At 51.0% G+C, this 25723-nt stretch overlaps 1 protein-coding gene across 7 annotated transcripts in view; it reads left to right on the top strand.

The window, feature by feature from the left end:
- Window positions 1-25723, top strand: part of CHCHD6 (coiled-coil-helix-coiled-coil-helix domain containing 6) — a 251285-nt gene that overhangs the window by 184615 nt on the left and 40947 nt on the right. For 4 of the 7 annotated variants that reach the window (XM_047850157.1, XM_047850159.1, XM_047850158.1 and 1 more), the window contains one exon: window positions 18871-18941. In XM_047850157.1, coding sequence (XP_047706113.1) covers window positions 18871-18941 — 71 coding nt within the window. Of the gene's footprint in view, window positions 1-801; window positions 859-14266; window positions 15496-16949; window positions 17076-18870; window positions 18942-25723 lie in introns of those variants that run through there. The other 3 variants (XR_007150378.1, XR_007150377.1, XM_047850163.1) reach the window with 3 other exon arrangements.

Here is a 25723-nt window from a genome sequence, read left to right as displayed (position 1 = left end):
TCACAGTTAGAAATGGAAAGGACTGTCTTAGAACGTACCGCAGACTGCGGCAGAGGTGTGGGGGTGCAGCGGTGAGTCCCCAGACCCATGCACTGCATTGACCATGGCTCTGTAGAGCTCTGGAGCCCCCACCCCACAGGAAAGGGAGACCGATCTCACTGGGAAGGCGCTCCCCAACATGGTCACCAGGACCAGCCCAGCCTCTCCAGATAGGTCCTGCAGAAGCAGCCTCTAGGGAGACAGGAAGATCATTTCACCGTGAGAATGACTGTTGTTTAGAATTCGGAGTAGCCTCTCATCCCCTCACCTCTGCAAAGGTTCATACAGTGTCTTACCCGCTTGCGTCCTGAGAAGACTGAGTCGATGTGCCTGCATCATCCTCCACTCTCTACCTGGCTTCTCTCCGGTGTGTTTGATGTGGCGCTCCTCGGGCACATCAGTTCAGGCTGCTGGGGTTCCCATTTGCCCTCTGAAGTGAGTGTCCAGTCTGCAGCTGTGGAAGGACCCCTGTGCACCCAGCTCCAGCCCCTTGCCCTGACTGCCTCCGTGCGGCATGCTGCCTGGGCAGAGCCCCCTCCGTCACCCTGGCACTGGCGGGTCTCTTCACTGCCTCTCCTTAGGCTCCCTACGTCGAGGTCTCTACATTATAAGTGACAAAAAACATAACGCAAATGCTTAATTTAGAGAGAAAAGAAGAGGGGGAGGGACACCACCAAACACTTAAGGGATAGATCTGACCTTGGGCGCTTCTTGCATCTGGCAACGAGTCAGGATGCTTCCCCAGGTGTGTTCTGTTTTCAGGTTCCACAAGGGGGCCCTTCCCGCTTCGGGCTTACACCATGACAGCACCCACAGGAGTGGGCCGCTTTCCCACGAGCGGAAACAGAAATATCCTGATGGACCTGCTTGATCCTGATCACCCCCGGGGTGAGAGCGCAGGGCCTTCCCGCACCTGTCCCTGTGGCCAAGGAGGCTCACACACTCAAAGGCTTAGCCTGGGTCACCAGCAGCACCACCTGCAGGACCTGGGCCCAGCGGGGGAGGGTACAGCAACTCGGAGTGGGGACAGCGAGCACATGCCGGGTGGCAGAGCCACAGCTTTGTGCTGCCCCACTGACCACCTGATTGAGGGTTTTGGCTTTCCGCCTCCACCAGGATGTTAATCGTGTTGTGATCGCCACCGACAATCAGCAGCCAATCGTGGTGTAATCCCACCCAGTGTTCCGAAACAAGGCTAACGCATTTCCTCTCCTGGTGGATTCTGAAATTCCTTATTCCTGGTGGATCCAATTACTTTGCCTAAGATAACGTCCTTCTCCTGATGCCATCACAGATCACAGAGATGCAGACAGGCAGAGCCTAGCTGTGATGGGCCCTGCACCTGCCAGCTAAAAGCAGGGCTCCCAACTCGACTTGCTGACAGTTTTATCTCTCAGAAGTTTGAGGAAGAAACGAGAGAAACTGTGCTGAGCCAAAAAGGATTAGAGAAGCAGAAGGAACACGGGGGCCTTTGGAAGCAGTGCCTGTGCCACCCGGAGGGGAGGCAGAGTGCCAAGGGACAACACTGCGGGCTTCTGAAGAAGTCCCAAGATGGGGGGGGTGCAGAGGTATCTGTAGACCGAAGACACCCAGCTGAACCTTGGTACTTCTAAGGGGAAGGAGAGATTCTAAGACGTGTCCCAGAAGCTTGCTGGCCTCTCGGCAAACTTTTCATTAGACGGACTCAGTTGCGGCTAGGACGTGCCTTGCTGACACCTGTGCAGGCTCCTGTGACCACCCCCTTTTAAAGAGTTACGTCTTTTGGTTCCTACATACTCCGTGGCTGCCTGTTCTGAGCGTGACCCTTGTTCTTTGGAAGCTCCTAGTTTAGGAGGAGGAGAAAAACTGCAAGTAGCCCCTGAATCAGGTCACCAACCATGCCTCTCACCTGAATTTTGCAGGAGCCTCTGCCATCAGTCTTCCTGCAGCTCTCCTGCCCCGCCCCCACCAGCAGCATTGTAGTTTACAGGTGTCATCCAGTCACAGGGAATGAAGAGCAGCCCATGTGCTCTGCTCTGCACGTCCTCCCCTGCTGTCCTCCCTGCTTGGGTCTATGCACTCTGTTTCCCTGCCCGGAACACTAGTCTCCCATACCTTCCCGTACCTTCCTCTCTCCCTTCCTTCTTCTCTCCCTTCCTTCCTTTCTTTCTTTCTTTCTTTCTTTCTTTCTTTCTTTCTTTCTTTCTCTTTCTTTCTTTCTTTCTTTCTTTCTCTCTTTCTCCTCGTTTTCCTTTTCCTTTTCCTTTGTTCTCTCTTTTTCATTTTCTTTCCCTTGCATTTGTTTTTGTTTCTGTTTTTTTTTTCCCATTTAAGTCTCTAGTACAGTTTTACCCCTCAGAGATGATTGGCTCCTCCGAGGGGCAGCAGTGTGCCCCCATGTCACTCTCCATCATCCTGCCTTGCTTGATTTCCTTCTTGCACGTGCATGACAGTCACCCTGTTCATTTTCTTATCTGTCTCCACACTGGCCCATACACTCCTCCAGAGCGGGACTGTGCCTGCTCTGTTTGTTGCTCCAGTGTGACCTCATCCCAGCTCATTACATCTGCGACAACCTTATTTCCAAATAAGGTCATATTCTGAGGTTCTAGGGGTGAGGACTGCAACGTGTGAATTTGGGAGGGCACAGTTCGGCTCCTTGCACTGAGCATCCAGGGGGTCGTGTGTCAGACACTGTGCTTATGAGGCCAGACCTACGCTCAGGCCACCTGCCCACTGCCTGGACGCAAGAAGGTGTTGGGAGCCGGGGCCTCCCCAGGAACGTCCCACTTCTTGTTTGGCCTTGTGATCATTTGTGCTCTTTTTCACGGTGTCTTCCTGTTCTTTCCTGCTCTATTTGGTCCGTTCTCCTCATCTACTCCAGTAGCCTGCCTTCTCTGAGTGGTCCAGGCTACATTCCACTCTTGGGTCAGGCCCGCCCTCAGTCCAGTTGGCAGCCATCCTGAGGGCCTCCCGGGAGGCAGTGTCTCCAGGAAGGCCCGTCAGGGTGTGTGGCACCATACGCAGAGTTACAGGACACGATCAAAAGAATGCTGTTGGACCACCAACAGAGGGTCAGCTCACGTGGACTGGAGGAGTCCAGATGTCGTCTCCATGGATTTGGAATCAGATCGGATAGGGTGAGTTAGGGGAAGCTGCAGAGGACAGAGGGGACTGTTGTCTGGGCCCAGGCCCACCCTGGCCAGGGCATAAAGTGAACATGCAGCTCTGGGAGCGACACCGAGCTTTATGGATGTTCCACGGAGCAGAGTTGCTGCAGACAGACTGGGGAGAGTGATAAGGAGGCTGAGGAGGGCTGCTTCAGCACGGTGGGAGGCTCAGGTTTGATCCTAGAAGGCGCCAGGAGCTGGGAAATGTCGTTGGCAAAGAGTAACGTGATGAAATTTGTGCAGTAGAACTGGGGAAGAAAGTGGGAGAAGCTTGGAGATGAGGAGAAAAGATACAAGGCTATTATGATTGCCGTAGGAAGAGACAGGGAGGACCCAAAATAGGGCACGTGGGAAGGACGCGGAGAGGAAAGGAGGCATTTGCTGTTATTTCTAAGGTAGGACAACAGAAATTGGTGGCCCTCAGGGTATGAGGTAGTGAAGAGGTATTCTGGAAGTTCTCACTGGAATAACTGGGTTAAAAGGAAATTGGAGAAACTCGTACAACTTAACAACAGAAAGACAAGCACCCCATTAAATACAGGCACAGAAGTCACATGGATGGCCAACAGGCATCTGAAAAGATGTTCAGTGCTATTAGCCGTTCGGGAGATGCAAATCAAAGCAATGAGATACCACCTCACATTCACTAGGATGGCTCTAAGTTTTGTTTTTTGTTTATTTATTTATTTATTTATTAAAAAAAAATTTTTTTAATGTTTATTCAGTTTTGAGAGACAGAGAGCCAGCAGGGGTGGGGCAGAGAGAGAGAGAGAGGGAGACAGAATCCGAAGCAGGCTCCAGGCTCCGAGCTGTCAGCACAGAGCCTGATGCGGCGCTCAAACTCACAAACTGTGAGATCATGACCTGAACCGAAGTCAGACGCTTAACCGACTGAGCCACTCAGGCACCCCTGTTTTTTTTTTTTTAAAGAGGATAATAAATGTTAGTGATGATGTGGAGAAATTGGAACTTTGTACATTGTTGGTAGAAATGCAAAATAGTTCAGCCACCGTGGAAGACAAGTTGGCAATTCCTCAGAAACTTAAACACAGAATCACCATGTGATCCAGTTCCACTCCTAGGTATATATGCCAAAGCACTGAAAACGGGGACTCAAATATATGCATATGTGTGTCCCTAGAGATGATGGTTGTGCAATATTGTGATTATATTGAATGCCACTGAAATGATCACTTGAAAATAGTTCCTTTTCAGGGCGCCTGGGTGGCTCAGTCAGTTAAGCACCTCGCTCCTGATTTCGGTTCAGGTCACAATCTCACGGTTCTTGAGATTGAGCCCCATGTCAGGCTCTGTTCTGAGTGTGGAGCCTGCTTAGAATTCTCTCTCTCTTTGCCCCTCCCCTGCTCACACTCTCTCTCAAAAGAAATAAATAAACTTAAAAGAAAATATAAAAGAGTTAACTTTCTGTTATGTGAATTTCCTATCAATAAATGATGTCAGAACACCAGGAAATAACGCATTGGGCATGTATATGTTGAGGACCTGCAGGGCATTTGGGACTGGCGGGCAGCTGGATGTGCAGACAGGGTTTCGAGCAACATCAGCACTCAGGCTGACATCGTCTCCTTTAGGGACATCTGAAATCTTAGTGGCTTGGATTTTCCGTCACTGTACTTCTGTGCAGTGTCTGGTGAGGGCAGATGATGTTGTGTTGGGTCTGGTGGCTACATGTTAAGATGATCAGTCTGCTTTGGGATAGGTTAAATTACCATATTGGAAAGATGCTAAGAAATAGATCAACGTCAGCCCTGAGAGTTCTCCTCATTCCCACCTCCGTCAACATTTTTATTAGTGATTTAAAGACATAGAACGCCCACTCGTCAGATTTGCAAATTACCCAAAGCTTGATGAATAGTGAATGTGTTGAATGACGGTCAAAAACATTTGCTATTTGGGGCTGCCCAAAATCTACTTTTCCTTCCTTTTGGTGGTAGTGGCTGGATTTTCATTCGGATGCCTTCCTTTCCTGTCGATATAGCCTGTGCGTTACTGAATGAGGTGAGCCCAGTGTCAAGTCTAATGTATCCCCTGATTGGCTTAAGTTGATCTTCACATCTCACTGCCCTGGCCTTCGTGGTTCATTTAGATCCACGTGGTTCATTCAGATCAGAGTGACTCAGTGTAGGCCCAAAAGACAGAAGGAAACTTTGGGGTCCTTGGAGAAAGAGGATTCTGTGAGCTTCAGAGAGCATGGCGTCTTTTCTTGCTCCTTCCCTTCCCTTTCCCTGTTAGTGGGAGTGCCCTTGTGTCGCATACTAATTGTTCTATTTTCCTGCTCTATGTCAACAAGGGAGAGTGGGGCCCCTAGAAGCTGCTGGCAGCCACCTTGCAACCATGAGGAGAACCGGGCTTAGGATGAAGGCAACGTAGAAAAGGCAGAATGGAGAGGTGAAAGCAACCAAGTTTTTGGTGACCTTGTTCAGCCACCTGATTTTTACCTAAAACAGCACTGGACCGCAGTTAACATGAGCTGGCAGTTCCCATTAGCGCCCAGACCAGTTTGAATCTAATTTTCCACTATCTGCAACCAACAGTGCCCTGACCAACACGGTGATAAATCGGTCTCTGAAGATCTCACCAAATCGCATTCACTAAATTGACTGTTTGGTAAATTTTTACATTGAAATTTGGCCAGAACAAATGGTGGGCTTTTTTTTTTACTTGTCTCCACAAAACTTATTGCACAAGTGCTTTGTAGCAACATGTGTGGAAAAGACCTGGGAGTTTTTGTTACATTAAGCTCAGTGTGACGTGCATTTCGAACGATCCGATTCTAATTCTCTAGCGTTTTTTGCTTAGCACCTCTGTAACCTTGGCACATGAGATATTGTTTGTAAGTTCTCCAGCGCAGCACTTGGCTCAGAGTAGGTGCTGATATAGCTTAGCAGTGGCAGAGTGGTCGTGATGTATGCATACTTTCAGCCTCCAGAAAGAAAAAGCCAGACTCTAACTGGCTCAACCCATCAGGGAACAAGAGACCCAGAGTGGTGCGGTGTCTATGAGGGGCTTCGTCCACAGACTCCGCCCATTTTGCCCCGGCTCCCTTGGGTCTGCCCCCCTCTGGCCACCCAGAGCAAGAGATCCAGCCTCACCGCAAGTTTCACTCATTCTGGCAGGACCAGCCTAGGTCACTCCCCAGCCCTGTGGCTAGGCCACTGGCATGCATTGGTTGGCCCGACCTCGGTCACACCCTGCCACCCCCAGATCTGAAGTTGTGGTCCGCTTCCCTGAAACCGTATGCATTCCTCAAGGGAAACTGGGAGCTTGGGAGAGGGAGAAAAGGAATGAATGCCAAAGAGGCCACCAACAAGAACTGACTCGCATGGAATCCTCCCGAAAGCGCCTGTAGTTTAAGACCGTGTTCCTGCAGGTGTAATCTGTCTGAGAGAAGAGGCAGCTGTCTTCCTGGTCAGACTCACCTTGGACTCAAGTTCCATTCTGCAACATCTATCAGCCAAGGCCCACAAAGAGCGGGCCACAGGTTGGGGGAGTGTGTGAAACATGCCATGTGAGGAAGGATTGGGTGCTGCTAAGAGAAGGCTCTGCGGCACCATAACCAGGGGGTCAGTTCCTTCTGTAAGACCACCAGAGTGAAGCGGTCCCGGTAGGCGCTGACATTTGCCGAGTGTGTATATTGCATCTCCTGGCATTGTGCCAGGTTCTCCTGCACTGTCTCCCTTCACCCTTATGGCATTCGTTTGAGGGAGGCACCCGCCTACCAAGTAGTTACTGTCTTCACTGGGGAGCCGAGGAAACCAAGGTAGAGAGGTTAAGTAACGTGGCTAAAGGCACGGAAAGAGTTCTGTGGCAAGGCCAGGGTCGAATCTCGTGTTTTCAGCTCAGGTTTCCCTGACCGTAGAACAGGGATTGCCAACCTTAGCTGCACCTGAGAATCCCTTGGGAGAGCTTTAAAAGGCTGATGCCCAGGCATCATCGGACTCCCTGGGGGTGGGCCCAGGCCTTATGCTTATAAAGTTGCTGTGGTGATTCTGACGTGCTGCCAGGGTTGAGGACTCCGGGCCTAGAGTGTAAACACGAAGCCAGGGGCCCCGGTGTAGCTGCCTTCAGAAGCCCAGTGAGAGAGAATTCAGGTATACCGAGCTGTAGGTATAAAGCCACAGAGACGTAGAAGGACCATGCTGAACTAAGGAGGGCAGGACCCAACCAAGGGCATTCAAGTTTTTAAAACAATTAACAGAATGCTATTGAAACAAAGCCCACCGGAGGCCCACCTCCTGCACACCTGCGCCTCTCAAACGTCACATGCGCACAGATCACCTGGGAGCTCGCTAAAGAGCAGGTGTGGGGCAGGGCCTGAGGTATTCCCTGTTTCTAATAAGCTCCCAGGCGATGCTGCGGCTGTGGCTGGTTCACGAGCCATCCTTTGATTAGCAAGGCTTATCCTGCCCCACTGCCTCAGACAGACCGGGTGGAGGTGAAGCTGAGAGCCAGGGGTCCAGACTTGCCTGGAGGGGCGGGGGGACTTCTCTTTTGTGGAAGTCCTCAGAGAGTGACTGAGACCCGCTCTCAGGAGTGTGGCCAGCCTCCGTCACGGAGGGCTGAGAGTCTCCTAATGCTGAGAATTGCCAAGCGCGGTGTCCCCACTGGGAACCCTGCGTCTGTCGTTCTGCTGGGCTGGAACTTTAAGGATCAGCACAGAGAGCAGAAACATCTGGCTAACGCCTCTGTGGCCCGAGCGCGCGGCCCCCGAAGGCCTGATGTGCTAGGTCCTGAGCAGGCAGGCAGGATTCCCAGCCTCAGCGGCGTCCCGGCCGTGGGGCTGTGTTCTGGAGTTTGACTCTACTGCTCTCCCTTGCAATGACTGTTCACAGCCTCCAGAGCCTGTAGCTTCCCTCAGGGTCGGCTCACCAGGAAGTCACACAAACGGAGCTACGATTCACGTCTCTTCATTTGTTTTTTATTCCGTTTATTTCCCCTTGTGCTCTGCATTTCATTTTCCAACTATTTACACCTTCGTTTAGCCGGCTGCGTTGCTGCACATGTAGGGACCAACTGACCAGCTGCGCCACGGCCCGGCTGGACGGCCCTGCCTCCTTCCACAGGCTGCCAGTGGAGTGATTACAGCGGTAGATGACCTTGTCAGTCCCATTTACGGCAAGCACGCTGCCGAATTCCCTCCTTGTCTACCCTCACGTGGCTTCTGTCCATCTAGGTTAAATGCCGTTCTGTATTTAGCCGCCATTTAAAGCTCTTTGCTTCCCTTTCTCCTTCAACGTCTACTGTCTGGCCTCAGTCTGGCTCCAGGGTTTCCCGCACGGGCCTTGGGTCTGGGTAGACACTTAACCTTCCGCAGACCGCAGGTGTGTTAAAAACATCTTTTCCACCTGCTACTTAAACGGAACTTTGATCTTCTTGCCTTCAACGGTTTATCATACTTCTGTCAGGCAGGTTTTCTTGAATAATCCCACTCCTCTGAATTCACTGTTTCCTGGTCGCTTCCTTTACCCTCTAACTCGGAGTCCTCCCTGCAGACTCTCAAGCAGGAGCCGACCCTGCACCTCTGGCTGGCCCTTTCTGTTGCACATCACTCGGCTTGTGTGTGAGGACTGTGGGTACAGTCATCCCTGCACAGTCATGACAGACTCCTGTGGGGCTGTGGTCCTGGATGTGAGAGGGTGTTGCTTCAGGACTGTTGCTGCAGCGGTGATGAGAGCAGATCCCAGGAGGCCAGGCCCAGGACTGGAGGACTGCCAGGTAGAGAGTCACTGGCCACCCCAGGCCAGAGGGGATGAGGGTAGCGCTGAGGGAACCATAGGCCACGGCACCTTGTGTGTGTGTCCCGTGGGGACACTGCTTTTGTTCTTTCCAGCCTGGGTCACCTGGTAGATTACCAGGGACTCCAAAGGGGTGCGTCTTCCCACCCAGACGCATCTTGGCTCCACCTAATGAAAATCAGCGCTTGGAGAAGAGGACCTATAAATACAGAAAACTGATAGGTGCCAGAGGAAAGGGGGACATTAAGAAGTACAAACTTCCAGTTATAAGTCATGAGGACATAAAGTACAGCATATAGAATGTAGTCAGTGATATTGTAACAACTTTGTATGGTGACAGATGGTAACTAGCATTATCATGGTGAGCATCTCATAATCTATATAAATGTCAAGTCACTATGTTGTATACCTGAAACCAATATAATATTGCAGCTCTATACTTGAAAAACAATTTTTGAAAAATAGAAGTTCTTAGGTCAAGATCACTATTCATCCAGAGGTCCGGTGGCTAATGTTTAGTATTCAGTGTAAATCAAAATTCTAAAAAACTTGTGTAGTTATTGCCAATTAACACAGCTTTATGTTTATCTAGTGCTTTACAGTGTGTGTGTGCATGTGTGCGTGTGTGCGTGTGTGTGTACATATATGTCTGTAGGTGCCCAAGGCTCTGTTTCTTCACCCCTTGTAAGCAGAGGGTCATAAATCCCACCCCCAGTCACACACACAGCAGTGCACACACACATACCCCTAAAATGCTAGGGGGCTAAGCTAAACACACAGAGGAGAAGAGGCACGGTCCCGAAAACTCAGCTCCGAGCCTTCAACTCTTAATTATGGCAGAGCAGAAAGTGACAGAGATCTTTTCTCTCTGACTTTTCACAAATGCAAATACTTCCGGGAGGGTCTCACCTACAGCCACTGTCACAACACTCTAATTAGCGGGTCACACCTTTGCAAGGTTCGGAAAGCAGCCAGCCACGTGTGTTAGGCAAGAGGACATGGAAGTGTCCAGGGAATGAGGGGGTGCCTGGAGGGGCAGGATGGAGGCGCCCTGGTGGAGGAGGGGAAGGGCACAAGTGGGGAGCGATGTGACAGGGTGTTGTTTCAGGACTGTTGCTGCATCGGTGATGAGAGCGGATCCCAGGAGGCCAGGCCCAGGACTGGAGGCCCGCCAGTTAGAGAGTCATTGGCCCCCTCAGGCCAGAGGAGATCGGGAAGACAGTTTGGAGATGTGCAAGGTCCAGAGCAAGCTGACTAATAAGACCTCTGCATTCTTGAAGTACGGATCAATGAAGTCAAAAAGCTGACCCCAGGCTTACATGGTTCCCAGTCCCAAGTTGGGGCAATAGGCATGTTAGCAGAGGATTGCAGGGCACTGTGGGAAATGCCACCACAAAGCGTGGTACAGAGCACCGAGAAGGGAAATGTGAGTTTTGCCTGGGAGGTGAGAGAGGAATGACATGGTCCAGCAGAGGGGACATTGTTGGGTGTCACAACATGAACCAGAGTATCTCAGGTGGGCAGGGAAGAACTGGCAGGAGAAGTGATACAAAGAACACGACGGAGGCTTGAAAGATGACGAGTCCTTGCAGGGAAAGGGCAGAGCCCCCCAGGGGCAGCGCCAAGGTCAGTCATTAGGGAGGGCGGTCTCAAAGGGAGAGTCGGAGGCCACTCTGCAGACAGTGGGGGACACGAAGAGGTTTAAGCTGAAAGACATATTCAAGGATGGCTCCCACAGTGGCGTGGAGGGTAAGCTGAGAGGGGAGAAAGTAGTAGCAGGGGGACCAGTGTGGTGTACGAGTGCAGCGTGTCCCCCTAAGATAATAATGGACACACAGGAGCAGGGACAATACAGAGAACAGAAGGGCCTCGAGAGGTACGAGGAGGCAGAGGTACCCACATCTGATTGCCGGCTCCATCCAGGGACCCCAGGAGGAAGGAAGAGGTGATCCTTGGTCCTCCTGCAGGCGCTGGGCAGGTGGTGGTGGTGGTGGTCAGTGCAGGAAACGTGGGGGGTGGACGTAATGAGGGAATGCGACAGGAGGTGTGAAGAGGAGGGGAGCTCAGGAAGCAGACTGCCAGACAGAAGGACAGAGGAAACGAGACTGGGTCGTATTGTTGATGGAACCCGGGGCCGAGGAGAATTCCAGTACTCAGCTGGGACTAACTGAAGGGGTTCTGCAGCAAAGCTGCAGGACTCATCGCTTAGACTCCAGCTACCGTCCTGAGCCCCTGGCTCATACCCTCACAGCCTGCTCGACCCCTCTGCGAGTTGTTTCCTGAAGGTTCCCGGCTCTGCAGGGCCGACACGGAAGGGCAAGGCTGACTCTCCAGCACTGGTGTGGGGTCACGTTTGTCACATCCTCAGGAAATGATCCCTGGCTCACTTGGGGCCCTGCAAGGGCCTCCAGGCGGCCTGGCTGCTTCCATTCTCTCTTCCCGGTAGCCTCTTTGTAACACTGCAGCCAGTGATCCTTCCAGAGTGGAAATCAGATCATATCATCCCCTGATCAAACCTCTAGTGGCTTCCTGCAAGCCCTCCTGTCTTTTCCCTGCATCTGTTCTCATCTTGAACGTCTTCCAGCCATGCTCCCCTCGCTTTCCCGAGAACCCATCAAGTGTAGCTCCACCTTAGGACCTCCCCGAATCCTATTTCCCTCATCACATCTACCCCAAGTCACCCCAGCAGAGAGGCCTGGACCAACCTATTTAAAATAGCCCCCACCCCAGCTTGGTGCTCCTTATTCCCTTAACTTGCCGTGTCCCTTTATGGCACTTCTGAGTAGAATCGTTTTCTCGTTTTTCCTGTTTCTGGATTGTTAGCTCTGTGAAGGCAAGGCTCTCATGTCTTATTTTGCTGTGCCCTCTGATTGCACAGCAAGGCCTGGTGAATAGTAGGCACACAGTAAATATTGGTGGAATGAATGGAAGAAGCAGACGAGCCCTGACATGCTGGGTGACCTTGAACCCATTGTTCACTGCACCCTCAGAGCACCCCTGAAATATGGGTCTGCATTCTCCCCATGGGACCAAGAAGTAACAGGCACAGGGAGAGGGAACCATCTTCCCATGCCACCGTGGACCCTGGAACCCAGGAGCCTGGCGGGATGGTGGACTCTGCTCTGGGGGCAAAGGCTCATGGGCATAGACAGGCACGTTTGGTACTGGGGGAGATGTTCCTGTTGGTGCCCAGCAGTAGCTTTACTGGTCTCTGAAGTTGAGACACAGTCCTCTGCCCACAGCAGGAATTCAAGGTAAAGAATTCAGTACGGAATTCAAGAAAAGGTTGGGATAGCTGTTATGGAGAATTATAAGTTGTGTGGAAGGCTCAGCTGAGGTTGGAGCCCTAGGTTTGTGGCTCTTCTGGGGGATGGAGGGAGGATCCCAGGTCCGCCCATCCTGGGGTATGGAGGGAACATCCCAGGTAGGGCTCTCCTGGGATATGGGCTGGGGGGGATCCCAGGTGGGGCTGTCCTAGAAATGGAAGGAGCATCCCAGGTAAGGCCATCCTGGGGGGGGGGGGGGCAGGGGCGGTGCAGGAGTATCCCAGTCAGGGCCATCCTGGGGGCGGTGGGAGGCCTTGGGTGTGGCCTGACCAAAGATGGCCATGACAGTCAGATGGCCGAGGAGTGAGGGGACCATGGGAGGAAGGAGCTCCAGCATTGAAGGATCCCAGATGGACATTGCTGAGTGCAGCAGTGGAGGGAAAGAGCGTTGTCTGTGCACCACCATCCAGGGTAAGTGCCAGAGCAAGTCTGGAAAGAGGGGTCCTTTCTCCACGTGACGGCAGAGTCGGAGCTGGTAGATACCCAGGAGCAGGGAAAGAGACAAAGATGTCGTGTGACTTCATAAATAGCCAAAAACCAGCTGTTTAGCCATTTAACAAAACTGAATTTCCATTCCTTTACCAACTGTGTTGCTGATCACATGTCCTGAGATTCAGAAATTTTTGTGTTGACTCTTTGGACTCTTCACAGAAGATTCACATGCATTTCTTCTTTGTGTTTGTTTGTTTGTTTGTTTGTTTGTTTTTCAAGTCAGAGATTTCTTCACATCCTGAGTACATTAAGTTTTTTCACTCCTCTTAAAATTTAGCATTCCTGCGAGCTTTGAGAAGCTTGGTAATTAGGCCGGTGATTTCCACGTCTCCCTGGATGACCGGCCCTCAGCCACGTTGACAGCGCCTTGGCATGGGGTTCTCCTGTCCTCACTCTGTTCTGCTCTGATTCTGGGATGTTTTTTAAGCCTTCATGTCTGAGCCCTTCCACAGTCTGCACTAATTTTGCTGGCGATCTTCCCCTGCTCTGGACAGCCAGGATCCTAAGCTTCACGTTTTTCTACATGTAACCACACATTGGCTTTGAATCCTGTCTGGGTGGCCTTTGGTTTGTTAAATTTCTCCTGGGGGGTCAGCTAGGCACAGAGGGAAGGACATGGTATGAAGTGGGAGGCTGATAGACCCGTTTTCGGGTGCTGTCTCTTTCCCTTGAACTTCCGGCCCCCACTGTGGGATCCTTGGCTTTTCTGAGCCTTGTGTCTTCATGTGGCAGAAGGGTGCACATTCCTACCTTGAAGCACTGCTCTAGGCAAGAAGGGGCCAGCCTATTTGGAAGTCCTGGCTACAGCGCCTGGCCTGAGTAATCCCGGTGAACCTTGTGGGCGACATGTCCCCATTTGATTGTATGGTGCTCTCCTCGGTGCCCGCAGGGTACCTGGCACAGAGCCCCAGTTCAGCAAACTTTCTCGATTGACTCAACAAATGACCACATCCCGCTTGTGTTTTCACATGTTTTCTAGTGGTACCGACCTCTACTTCTTTTTATGCACCCAATTTTTATTGAGGGCTTACTATGTACCAGGCATTGTTAGACACCCTGGGATAAGATCAGCGAGCAGAACAGGTGAAAACCCCTCCCTTCATGGACTTCACATCCTCAGGTACACTTCCTCACTCTTTCACTATTTCCAGATCTCTCTTCCAGCTGTCTTTGTTGGTTAATACACGTTTGGGTGTTAAGTTCTCAAAATATTTATTGAGCGTTTACTCTGTGCCAGGCACTGTTCTAAGCATTTTATGTGCATTATCTCATTGGCATCTCTACCAGTTCCCACACAACCATATGAAGGAGGCCCTGTTGCTGTTCTCATGTTACAAAGGAGAGGCTGAGGGGGCAGACCAGAGGGCTGGATGCTGGCCCGTGCTGTACTGCTGTAGGGGCTGGGTTCTGACTCCAGGGCCCATACCCATCCTTGCTGCCCCAGCTGCCTCCCTTGTTCCTGGGATGGTCCTTGGACCTTTATTCAGTCTTTCCTGTCTGACAGAAATGCCTCATAGATGCTCTCCCGTGACACACTGCAGAGGCCCACGCGCATGGTAGGTGACTTATGAATGCTTGTTCCTTGGGTGCATGTCTGCGTGGCCCCGAGGGGGGTTTCAAGCCCAAGAGCCACTCCCCTGCTGACCATCACATTGACCTCTGTTGTCTTCTGTTCCAGGACAGCTACCCCTCGCTCCTCTGCCAGGCTAGTGGGTTAGTGCAAGCCCCCCCACCCCAGTCCCAACCCTGCCCCGCTCTGGTCCCTCATGGCTCCGCAGCGGGGGCAGCAGGACTGCCTCTCTGGCCCACAACATGTTTCCTTGTCGTCCCCTTCTGAGCCCTCTCGCTGTGCCTCCTCTCACCATCACGCTCTCTTTTGATCTCGCAACCCAGGCCCTTGGAGAAATCAGACAGTATGAAATATGAAAACTGCCTGGGAAGTAATTGAAGAAACACTGTGACTTTTGAAACCCATAGAGATAACACTCACACCTTCTTACTCACGTTATTTAATTTTTAATGGCAGATTTAATTAATGGAGATCAGGTCTTCTGGTTTCAGATGTGCGTATGGAGCAGCTGGAGGAGGAGGGGAGGGGCAGCTGTGTATAGGGTAGAGGAAGAGATTCCAAAATTTGGGAATCTGAAGATCTAACAGGGAGGAAAAACCATCCAGAAATAATGACTCACGATCCCTGGGTCCTCAGAGACGTGCAGGGATTCAATGCAGTGCACTTGCAGTGCTCTCCCCGCAACTTACCAGTGGGTGACAGCACTCCTCTCAGGACAGCGCTGTGGCCTCCCCAGGCCCCCGTGGGATCGCGGCAGGCAATTCCAGGCTCCCTGCTGGCACTGCACTCCATCGTCCACATGGCTGCCAGAATGTTTTCTCTGAAACACACATCTCCCCTGCCACTCCCCCACGTAAAAGTAAAACCCGTGGGCTGAGGTCTAGGCTCCCAGCCTGCAGTGGAGACCCACCCCCCTGCCGCCCGGGTCCCCAGGTCCCGGGCTGTCTTTGTCTCTAGCCCCTTCCCTTGCTCCTGGTCCAGTTGGAGCATCTACTGTGTGGCGCCCCTCACTCTCCCTTGTTTACAGGACCGTCCCCCTCCCCATCATTGGCTCATTTCTGCTCACCGTGTGAGACTCAGTTTAGTAAAAGCGGATGTACCCTTTGACCCGAGAGTTTCACTTCTAGAATGCACTATTCGGATGTGCTCAGACACGTGCAGAGGTGAGGATGCCGTGATAGCGGGACCTGCTGTGGAGTACCGTTCAGCGGGTAAAGTGGCGAAGCCTTTGGGAAGGGAAGAAATGAGCGGTGCTGTGGGTATGCACGGGCAGCCAGCTCACGGACCCTGTGCACGAGGGGGAGCACCGGGGCCGGGCTGGCCACACGGCTTGCTGGTCATGACATTCCTACCCTCTGCCCTTTGTGCTTTTGCCTTTTTAAACTATGTGTATTATTTTTTTCAAAAATGCTATTTTATGAAAAAGAGGTTTTTTTAGGCCTTGGTTCAGGTGCCAGCTCCCAAGAAGCCAGTCGGATGGCCTCTGTCAGACTGTCCTTCCTGGTACCCCCACAGCACTGGGGACAGTTGGCTGAGTGGCCCGTTGTAACCGTGACGTGGTGTTGTCTGGGAGCCCCAGGAGGCTGGGGGGCAGGCATGCCTGTCTTGGAATCCTCTGGCACTTAGCGGGTGTTCGGTGTGAACATGCGTGGCCCCAGTCCTTGGAGAAACCCCTCAACGGTGGTAGGGTCCAGGGGTCTGCAGGGTGCACGCCAGCAGCCTCAGGAAGGCCTGGTGGACACAAGAGGCAGGTGCAGCCGTCCCAAGGTGTGGACCAGAACCTGCATGTGTCAGGTGAGTCGCACAGGGGACGCCCTTGTGCTGCGTGGTCCCGGAGTCTGCTCAGGCAGATGACATGGCAGAGATGGCGGGGAGGGCGGGTGCGACAGGAAGGGGAATTCCTCTGAGTCACTCTGAGAGACAATAGAGGAAGCTGCAGCGGGGTAATCACAACCACTTCTTGGCCTGTGGGCACTTCCTGTGACAAATCTCCCTGACCGCACGTTCAGTCCGCACTCGTAGGCAACTCAGTGACTTACTGAGCTCACCCTGACCGGGCCATGTGCGTGGAGATGTGGGAGCAGCAGAGAGCCACTAGGCAATGAGAGCCATCTGGGCAGTGGGAACTCCCTTGGGAAGGGCCACTGGCAGCCCCCAGGCCTAGGAGACAGTGGCCTGACACATCTCTAAGGAGGAGAAGGCCTGAGCCCGGAGACCGTCTTGTGGCAAAGAGAACCAATCAGAGTGAATGGAGAGCTTACTAAGGCCCATGCTGGCCTCAGAAAGTTCAATGGTGCTATGACAGTGGCTGCAACGGACAGGGCGGGCACTGTGAGCCCGGCACCCCTCAGGACCATCTGAGCCACCCTGTGATGGAGTGGGAGCCCTGTCTTACCACTAGGAAGTGAGTGACTCACCCAAAGAACACAGCTTGTGCCAAAGTGAAGATTACAATGTGGGCCTACGGACCATGTGGTTTCCTGTGAGGGCCCGTGAATGGAAGGTTCAGACTGAATATAAATGATCCCCATCAAGGATGTCACAGAAGAGCATCTGCGTGGAGCGGGAGGAGAGGCCCTGAGATGATTCACGTTTTTGGCCTTTCTCCCACACCCAGGACAGTCCATGGTGGTCGAACGTCAGACCCGTTGAGGCAAAATCATAATCTCTTGGCTGGAACATCATGGCTCCAGAGAGAAAACATGGGACAGCTTGGAGTCAGCACAGACCTGCAGGCCAGGAGGTCGGGCAGGAGAACCCTTATGTGTTCTGTGCCTGTCGTGCTGGGAGGGTTCCCATTTCTCATCTGCTGTGCCTTAGGGCCACTGGAGAGAGGCGTGGGCACCTCCTTAGTTCAGAGCTGAGGACCTGCCCAGGCTCACTTAGCAGCTGGGGGGGTGAAAAGCCCAGCCCTGGGCTCGCCCCAGCACAGCCCAAGGCAGAATTTGGGTACTTGGGTTCCTCCTGATGTGGGCCCCAGGCATTCCCTCAGGCACACACCCCTCCGCGGCCCCTCCCCCTTGGCTCTTCCCAGGGGCAGGTACCAGAATGGGAGTGAGGGCCAGGTTCCCACCCAAACTCTGCCTTCAGTACCCTGCAGGTTCCTAGGAGAGGTGCTTTCCACCCCTGCCTCGGTTACGTTCTCTACAGATGGCCGACGGGGTGCCTTGGGGGTAGGGCACATCCCCTGCATGGCTCTGATCTGAGCACCTGTCATCTCTTCAATTTTGTCGAAGGAGCAACTCGTTCCTTTTGGGCCAGGCTATCTCTGTGCATGGTGGAGTGGGGAGAGCCAGGCTCGGAGTCTGACACACACACAGGGCATGGCTCTGTGACTTCCGGGTCCCTTTCCCTGCCACTCGAGCGTCTTGTAAGACTGTGCCTGTGGGAGGCGCCCCGAGCCGGAAGCTTCCCTTTACCTACCTGTAGAATGGGAAAAACCAGCCCTCGCACACGGGTTCTGTGAAAGGTCTAGCCCAGGCCTGCACAGGGTAGGCGGGCGTCCCACGGCATCCGTGCCATCTCCTCACCCTCACGGCGAAAGTCTGACTGCCCGCCCGTCTTGGGCCGCCTTCTGGGGTTTCATCCTTGAGACAGCCTGCTGCAAAAAGTCAGTCTGTTCACTGTGAGCTTCAAGGTGCTCCCCCAGGAGTGTGGTGGCAGGTGGGGTTAGCACGGGCATTTGCGGTCGTCTCTTCTGGAAACCAGTGGCAAGTGCTGGCTTCTGAGCCTCTGAGACCTAAAGAAGTGGGAACAACTCACTCGGAGTCATGCTGTGATGGCCCCAGGGCTTCAGCCCAGCTTTGTCATATCTCAGGCCCGGACTGTTCTCCACACCAGTCTGGTTCTGCACGTGCACATTTACTAGGTAGCCTCAGGAAGGATGGAGGGCATGCCTTTGGAGCCACTCAGCAGCTCTGGACAGACAGCCACCATGCCAAGGAGTGTGGTGGTCACAGCAGGCAGCAGAGTCCACACCCAGCTGGTAATCCGATGCTTGGGCTCCAGTCCTGGCACAGCTATTTGCTGGGTGGCTTTGGGCAAGTCACTTCACCTCTAGGCAGCAGAGGCCACCTATAAAATGGGGGTTGGACCAGAACAAATCTCAATAAACTTTTTCTCTAAAGATAGTGAATATTTTAGGCTCTGCAGCCCCTATAGTCGCTGTTTAAACTACTCGACTCTGCCGTTGTAGCCCAAAAGCAGCCACTGACAATGCAGAAACAAATCATGAGTGTGGCTGTGTTCCAATAAAACTTTACTTACAAAATCAGGTGGCAGGCCGGGTTTGAGTGATGGGTTGCCAACCCCCAAACCAGAGGACCCATTGGTCCTTCCAGCCTTTGCTACTCTGGGATTCTGTAGCCGTGGTTGGCCTACCGTGGTGGGAGCCAGAGCCAAGCTGTGGATCAATCACCAATCTGCTTTGATGCTGGTCAAGAAATCAGCATCTGTCGATTTTTAGCGCCGTCTCTCCCATGCGGGAGCCAGAGGGAAATTTCAGTCTTTGGTAATCAGTTCTGTTTTTCTCTTTGTAGAATGCCGAGATGTACAAACTGTCTTCACAGCAGTTCCATGAGGCAGCTTCAAAAATGGAGGGCACGATAAAGTAAGAACGCGTTTATGATGTTTCGTAAACTTAGCCTGTATTTGTAAGAATCAGCACATGGGGCTTGGAACCTACCGCCACCTGCCTAACTTCAAGTCTCTGTAATAACATGGACAACCATGTGCTATTCAGTCTCTCACCCGGCTGTGGGGCAGCCACCGGTCATCTGTCATGGGCCAGACGAGCACTCAGCTCCTCCCTGGCTCCCTGGCTGTGGGAATGGGGCCACGGCGGACTGGCAGACTTGTTTCAGAGACCATGTAGGCGGGCCACGCCACAGGCTGGCCGTCGGGCTCCCGAGGGAGTCAGGGAAGGGATGTTGCTACGGGCACCTGCCCCTCATTTGTGGAGGTGGTATTCAGACCAGCCTGTTCCCTGAGCATACCTCCGTGTGCCTGGTCGCAGGCCATGTATCTCTTGCATGCTCACGTGCTCAGGGTGGCTCCCTTTTTATTCCCCGAAGGACTGGGGCTCAGGGACACTCACTGATGGCTGGCTCAGGTTGCACAGTGCTGAGTACCAGCATCCTGTCCCCTGTCTGCGTGCTCCTGCGCCGTGAGGGAGGCCTCAGAGCCAGAACGTTAAGGAATGGGAGGCGCATGCGTTGTGTTCATTACAGCTGCACCCTCCTTCAGGGTGAGGTCACAGGAGGGTCTGTAAGGGTTGCTGTGGGAAGGAGAGCTGGGCCTTGAACTGTGGGTCCTTTGTATGAAGGTGGCCTCTGTGGACCAGGCCAACTCCCTCCTCTTCCCTCAAGGAAGGGCCTTTCCCTTCCAGGCTTCAGTCAGGGTGATTCCCCAGGCAAACCGGTCCCAGTGCAGATTGGTGAGGGGTGGGATGTGGCGCCTTAAGAAGGAACCATCAGAGAGAGGCTTGGGTGGCTAGGAGGTGTCAAAGTGCTTGTAAATACGGCTGCTGACAAAAACTGTGCAAGGAACCAGGAAGGGGCAGTGGGAACGGGTGGCCTCAGTACAGGTCCAGGGTGTAGCAGGGGGCACCTGAAGCCAGGGGGACATAGTGCTGGAGCTGACCACTGAGTAGCTTTCGGGACGAGCATACAGTTAGTTATCTTGGGATTTCAAGTCCTAGAGCAGTAATAGGGGACTCAGAGAAAGAGCTTTCCAGTAGGCAGGTAGAGACTGGAAAGCTCTTGCACCTGCCCGTTGGGATCCCACAGGGGGTTCTGGGTATAAGCAAGTGCCATGAGCTGCACAGACCCCTCAGGAATGGAATGTTCCATCTGGATCTCAGACAAGCACCCCAATGGCCCATCCAGGGCTGAGAAATACTCAGAATTGCGATCCGTGAGAGGGAGAGGTTGGGAAGCAGTCACACCCCAGAGGCTGTGGGGTGATGGCCACCTGGGTAATGTGATCCCGGAAATGAGCAAAAACCACAGCACAGCCCCTGGCCCGTCCCGTCCCCTGGAACTGCCTGTGGGGCAGTGATGCTGGATCCGTAGCCCCTCCCTCTTTCCCTGGATCATGGAACAGCCCGCCTCATGGAACAGCCTGCTAAGGGAAGACACTCTGGGGAGAAGCAGGCAGCTTTACTGTCAGGGACCACACCATTTTTTCACCTGCCATGTGGCCCACTGTCCTGAGAGTGGGGACTCCTGGGCTCCTGGTGCCCTGGATTAGTGCATTTGACTTTGCTGTCATATCCTTTATCATCCTCAATGTCTTCTGAAGGCAAAGGGGAGATGGCATGTGAGTATCATCTTAATCCGAGCAAAGTAAAAGGTTTTTTCAAAGGTTTGCAACATCCCTTGATAATTACTACTATTTACTAAGCAGAATACTAAATAGTAGGTGGTCTGTAAGATGGGTGTTGGGATGGAGCTGAGAGAATGCTTGAGCGTGAGCGTCCAGCAGACCTGGAGTGCACCCTTGCCCTGCCTCTTACTGGCTGCTCCTATGACCCTGGGCAAATCACGTCACCTCTCTGATGTCCTCACATGCAGAAGAGAGCTGTTACCCCCTCCAGTGCTTTGAGTGAGATAGCACATAGGAAATCCGCCTCAGATGTCAGCAGTGGGTGGCAGTGGCAGGGTGACTGTTACTAATAATGGCAGTCATCTGGATTACTCGCAGAGCGTGGCACAGATTTAATAAATAAATTGAGTTTACAAAAAAAATTTTTTTTTCTTTACCCAACCAGAGTACACAGGAAGCGGTGTGGAGTTGGAAATTATTTTACTTAAACATTGGGCTGGAGGGCGGAATCCTTGATTGGGAGCGTTCTTGGATTAGCAGATGATTGTAAATTGCCTCGTAAATGCCACAGAAATAAATGCCAATGCTGACAGCAGTGATAGTTCTCTTCCAAGACAGTGAGCATCTTTTAACAACTTTGAGTAAACTGAGTGGTTACTTAGGTGACTAATTAGATGTCCGTGTAGTCATGTATTCATTTAACATACATGCATAGTGTACCTACTGTTTGCCAGGTACCATGCTAGGCACTGGTGATAAAACGATCAACGTGACAGCTTCGGTTTCTTTCAGCAAGGAGCTTAGGGCATTTGGGGAATGACAAACAATATTTTTAAATTAATTGCACAAAAAGCAATTGCCCAAATAATGATTGATTATAGTAATGAGCCGTGAAACAAAATGTTTGAATTAAAAAGCATGTGTCTGAGGACCCTAACGCAAACTTCATATGTTTGGGAAGCCTTTTCAAAGGAAGTGACTTTTGAACTGACTCCCGTGGTATGAGGGGGCTTTGGCCAGAGAAAGGAGGGGAAAAAAAGAGCACTTCCGACAGCAGATTTGGCATGTGCAAAGGCCCCGGGGCAGGAAGTAATACAGCATATTCAAGGAATTGAAAGGCCAGTGTGACTAGAGAGGAATGAATTAGAAGAGACAGACTAGGATGAAGCTCTAAGAAGTCAGCAGAGGCCAGACCACACAGGACTTTGTAACCATGTTAGAGATTTCAGTCGTATCCTAAAAGCAGTGAAGCACCAGGTCAGCTTGCTTTCTTTCCTAATATATTCATTTAAGGCATTGACTTCTCTATAAACATAGCTTCAGTTACACCATAAAGTTTTGATATATTGCATTTCATTATAATTCAGTTCAAAAATTTTCTAATTTTCGTTCTAATTTCTTCTTCAACTCATGGGTTATTTCAAAATGTATTGCTTAATTTTCAAATATCTGGTAATTTCCTACTTACTTTTTTCCCAAAAAACCCTTTTATTTATTAAGTAATCTCTACCCCCAACCAGGGCTCAAACTCATGACTCCAAAATCAAGAGTTGTATGCCATACCAACTGAACCAGCCAGGTGCCCCTCTAGTTATTTTCTTAATAATTGATATTCAGCTTAATTCTGGGGGCAAAGAACATACTGTAAATCCTCTAAAATTTTTGGACCTTGCTTTATGACTATGTATATGATCTGTTTTGGGAAGCCTTCTATGTACATTTGAAAAGAATGTGTATTCTGCCAGCAGGTATAGTAATCTGTGTTTGTTAGGTTAAGTTAGGCGGTCCTGTTCAGATTTTCTGTATCATTACTGATTTATGGATTTATGGTTTCTTTCTGAGATCACTTTCCTTCTAACTAAAGAACTTATATAATATTTCTTTTCGTGTAGTTTGGCTGATTATAAATTCTGTATTTTTTTTGTTTATTTTTGAGGGGGGGATAGGGGCAGAGAGGGAGAGAGACACAGAATCCGAAGCAGGTTCCAGGCTCTGAGCCGTTAGCATAGAGCCCGACGCGGGGCTCAAACTCATGAACCATGAGATCATGACCTGAGCTGAAGCTGGACGCTAAACCAACTGAGCCACCCAGGTGCCTCTAAATTCTCTATTTTTAATTGGAAATATATTTCAGTTTGAAAGAATCTAGCAATCCTTTCGTTGAGTTCCTTCAAGGTATCTTTACATTCTAATTTGATACCTGTTTTTTCCTGGAGAAGTCAGCTGTTGATACTCTTATTACCCCTTTTTGGTAATTACTTTTTTTTTCTCTGATTTTTAGCTTTTCCTTGTCTTTAGTTTTTTTGCAATTTGACTATCATGTGCCTAAGGAGTCAGTTGTCTTTCTTTTTTCCTGCTTGGGGTTCATGTGTTCGGGTTTGATGTCCTTTTGTTTTAGAAATTTCTCAGCCATTATCTTTTCAAATAAAACTCTGCCCTGGTTTATCTTTCCTCCTTTCTGGAATTTAAGTTACATGTATTACTGTGCCTCCCTTGTCTCTGTGTCTTTTTTTTTTTCAGTTTTTCATCAATTTTTTAAAATTTTCATGTTGTCACCTGAGTTTTTACTATTGACCTATCACTTCACTAATCTTTTTAATGTGTCAAGTCTCTCTTACACCTATTTATTGATTTCTGAATTTCAATTATTGCATGTTTTTCAATTCTAGAAGTTCAATTACTTTTTTTTTTTTGATTCCCAGTCTCTGGTGAGATTCTGGGTTTTGCCATCTGTTTTCTTGAACCTGTTAGGTATGGTTATTTTGAAGTCATCTGAGGGTCTGTTTCTATTGCCTTTTCCAAAAACCTCTTGGTCCTATTTATTTGTGTGGCTGGTAATTCTTGATTGCCATGCCAGGCATTGTGCCGAGACTACAGACGCTCTGGAGTGTGTCGTCACCCCCAGAGTGCTCTACCCTGTTCCCTGGTGGCCACCTGAGGGACTGAGCTGACTGGAGGCTTGCTGCAGTTTTGGTGAAACTCAGACCACCTCTGATTTACCCTTCTTCCTAGGGCATGGCTTTCCAGGGCTCCAGTACACCTCCTTTCTTGGTGAGCTTGAAACCCTTGTTTTTGCTTCCTCAGCTCTGTGAGACTTCTGAAAATTCCACTTTGCCTTTTAGTAGCTTTCACTTGGCACCTTAGCCTCTTGCCTTGAGTAGCTCAAGAATGTGACAAATGCCTTAAAAGAGGAAAGTCACTGAGTGTCGGTTCACTGTATTTTAGCTCCCTGTTCTCCCGAATCCTGGTCCCTCAAAGCCTAGCTGCCTTGGCAGCCTTGAACTCCAAAGGAATGTTGTCTGTCTGTAGTCCTATGAGATTGCCAGAAGCTGGCTTCTTTGCACTTTAGCTGAAGCTGTTTGCCCAACTTTCAGCCTCCCTTCCTGCACCAAGAATTGCCAAAAACTCACCGGGGACAAGTGGCTCCAAGAATGAGCACTTACCTCTCTACAGTTCCCTTCCCTTCATAATCTTGGCCCTCAGGCTTACTTTGTCTTGCTCCTCAGATGCCTTAAACAGATTTTTTTTTTTTTTTTAATTTTAGAGAGTGTGTGCGAGCAGGGGAGAGGGGCAGAGGGAGGGGGAGAGAGAGAGCGAGAATCTTAAGCAGACTCCGTGCTCAGTGCAGAGCCTGACATGGGGCTCCACCTCACAACCCCAGTATCATGACCTGAGCCCAAATCAAGTGTTGGATGCTCAACTGACTGAGCCACCCAGGTGCCCCTTAATAGATTTTCTAAATTTCAACTTTTAAAATTTCTTTCTCAGAGTTGAGTGTAGTTCTTCCCCAAGCTACTCCACTATAGATGGGAGCAGAGGTCCTGACTTAACTTCTGAGGAATGATTAGTTTGCCAAGTAGAAAGTGGCCACACCAGCTAGAGGAAAGAGTGAGAACGTGATGTCACTCCAACACTGGTTAGCAACATCAGACACCGATGGCACGGGTGGCCCTCCCAACTTTTCTTGGGCCTGCCACGCTTTCCTGAGGCCTGCTAAGCCTGTCATATGTGCAAGGCCTCAGAAGATGCCTGTCAGAGGGCCAATGGGGAACTCAGAACTAAAGAGGAATGTCGTTGGTGAGGCCGGCATTCACGGTCTGGGAACTCTTGTTTCAGAAGAATGCTATTGTTGGGGTAGCAGTAAATACCCGAAGTGCATTTGCATGCACAGACACACACACGTGCACACACACGCGCACACACAGACACATGCACCTCTACCTTACAACAGCACAGCAGGCAGAAATCTTCAGATTTTCTGAAGGAAGAGATTAAGACCCCAGGGAACATCCTGCATTTATCGTGTCCCATCTATTTTTTTATGACAACCTTCACTCCTCTTCCCGTGGGATTCATTCAGAGCCTGTCTCGACTTCTCCCTGTCAGGAAACTTGTACAGTGCCCCCTGGCCTCACAGAGAGCCACCCCTCAAAGAGGTTAGAACAATTGAGTTGAAGGAAGAAGGTTATTAACTGTTTCCTGAAACTGAGTCATTGTGCTGCAAGGACTTTGATCCGGAGAAGTCTAAGTAACATGGACGAGGGGACTTGGACCTTGCTGGGGCTAAGCTGCTGTGGTAGGGCTCACTCTCACCTGGAATCCAGAGCTTCTTAAATAACCTGTGGGGGGGGGGGGGGGTTGGGCTCACCTGAGCGAGTGTGTTCTCAGGTGCTCTATTTAGTGAGCCAATGACAGACTGATCACCTATTTTTTTTTTCAACGTTTATTTATTTTTGGGACAGAGAGAGACAGAGCATGAACGGGGGAGGGGCAGAGAGAGAGGGAGACACAGAATCGGAAACAGGCTCCAGGCTCTGAGCCATCAGCCCAGAGCCTGACGCGGGGCTCGAACTCTCGGACCGCGAGATCGTGACCTGGCTGAAGTCGGACGCTTAACCGACTGCGCCACACAGGCGCCCCCTGATCACCTATTAAAACAGCAGTTATTTATTTGAACCCCCAATAAGATAGCTTTCTATCTTAATTCATCCGGATAATGTTCACATTAGTCTGATTTCAAAAGCTGTTTCTCTCTCTCTCTCACTTCTCTTATGTAACTTTTTAAAA

This window comes from Prionailurus viverrinus, chromosome A2, assembly GCF_022837055.1.
Source record: "Prionailurus viverrinus isolate Anna chromosome A2, UM_Priviv_1.0, whole genome shotgun sequence".
Taxonomy (NCBI): Eukaryota; Metazoa; Chordata; class Mammalia; order Carnivora; family Felidae; genus Prionailurus; species Prionailurus viverrinus.
Note: the sequence above shows the minus strand (reverse complement) of the source record. Positions and strands in the feature narration are given on the sequence as shown.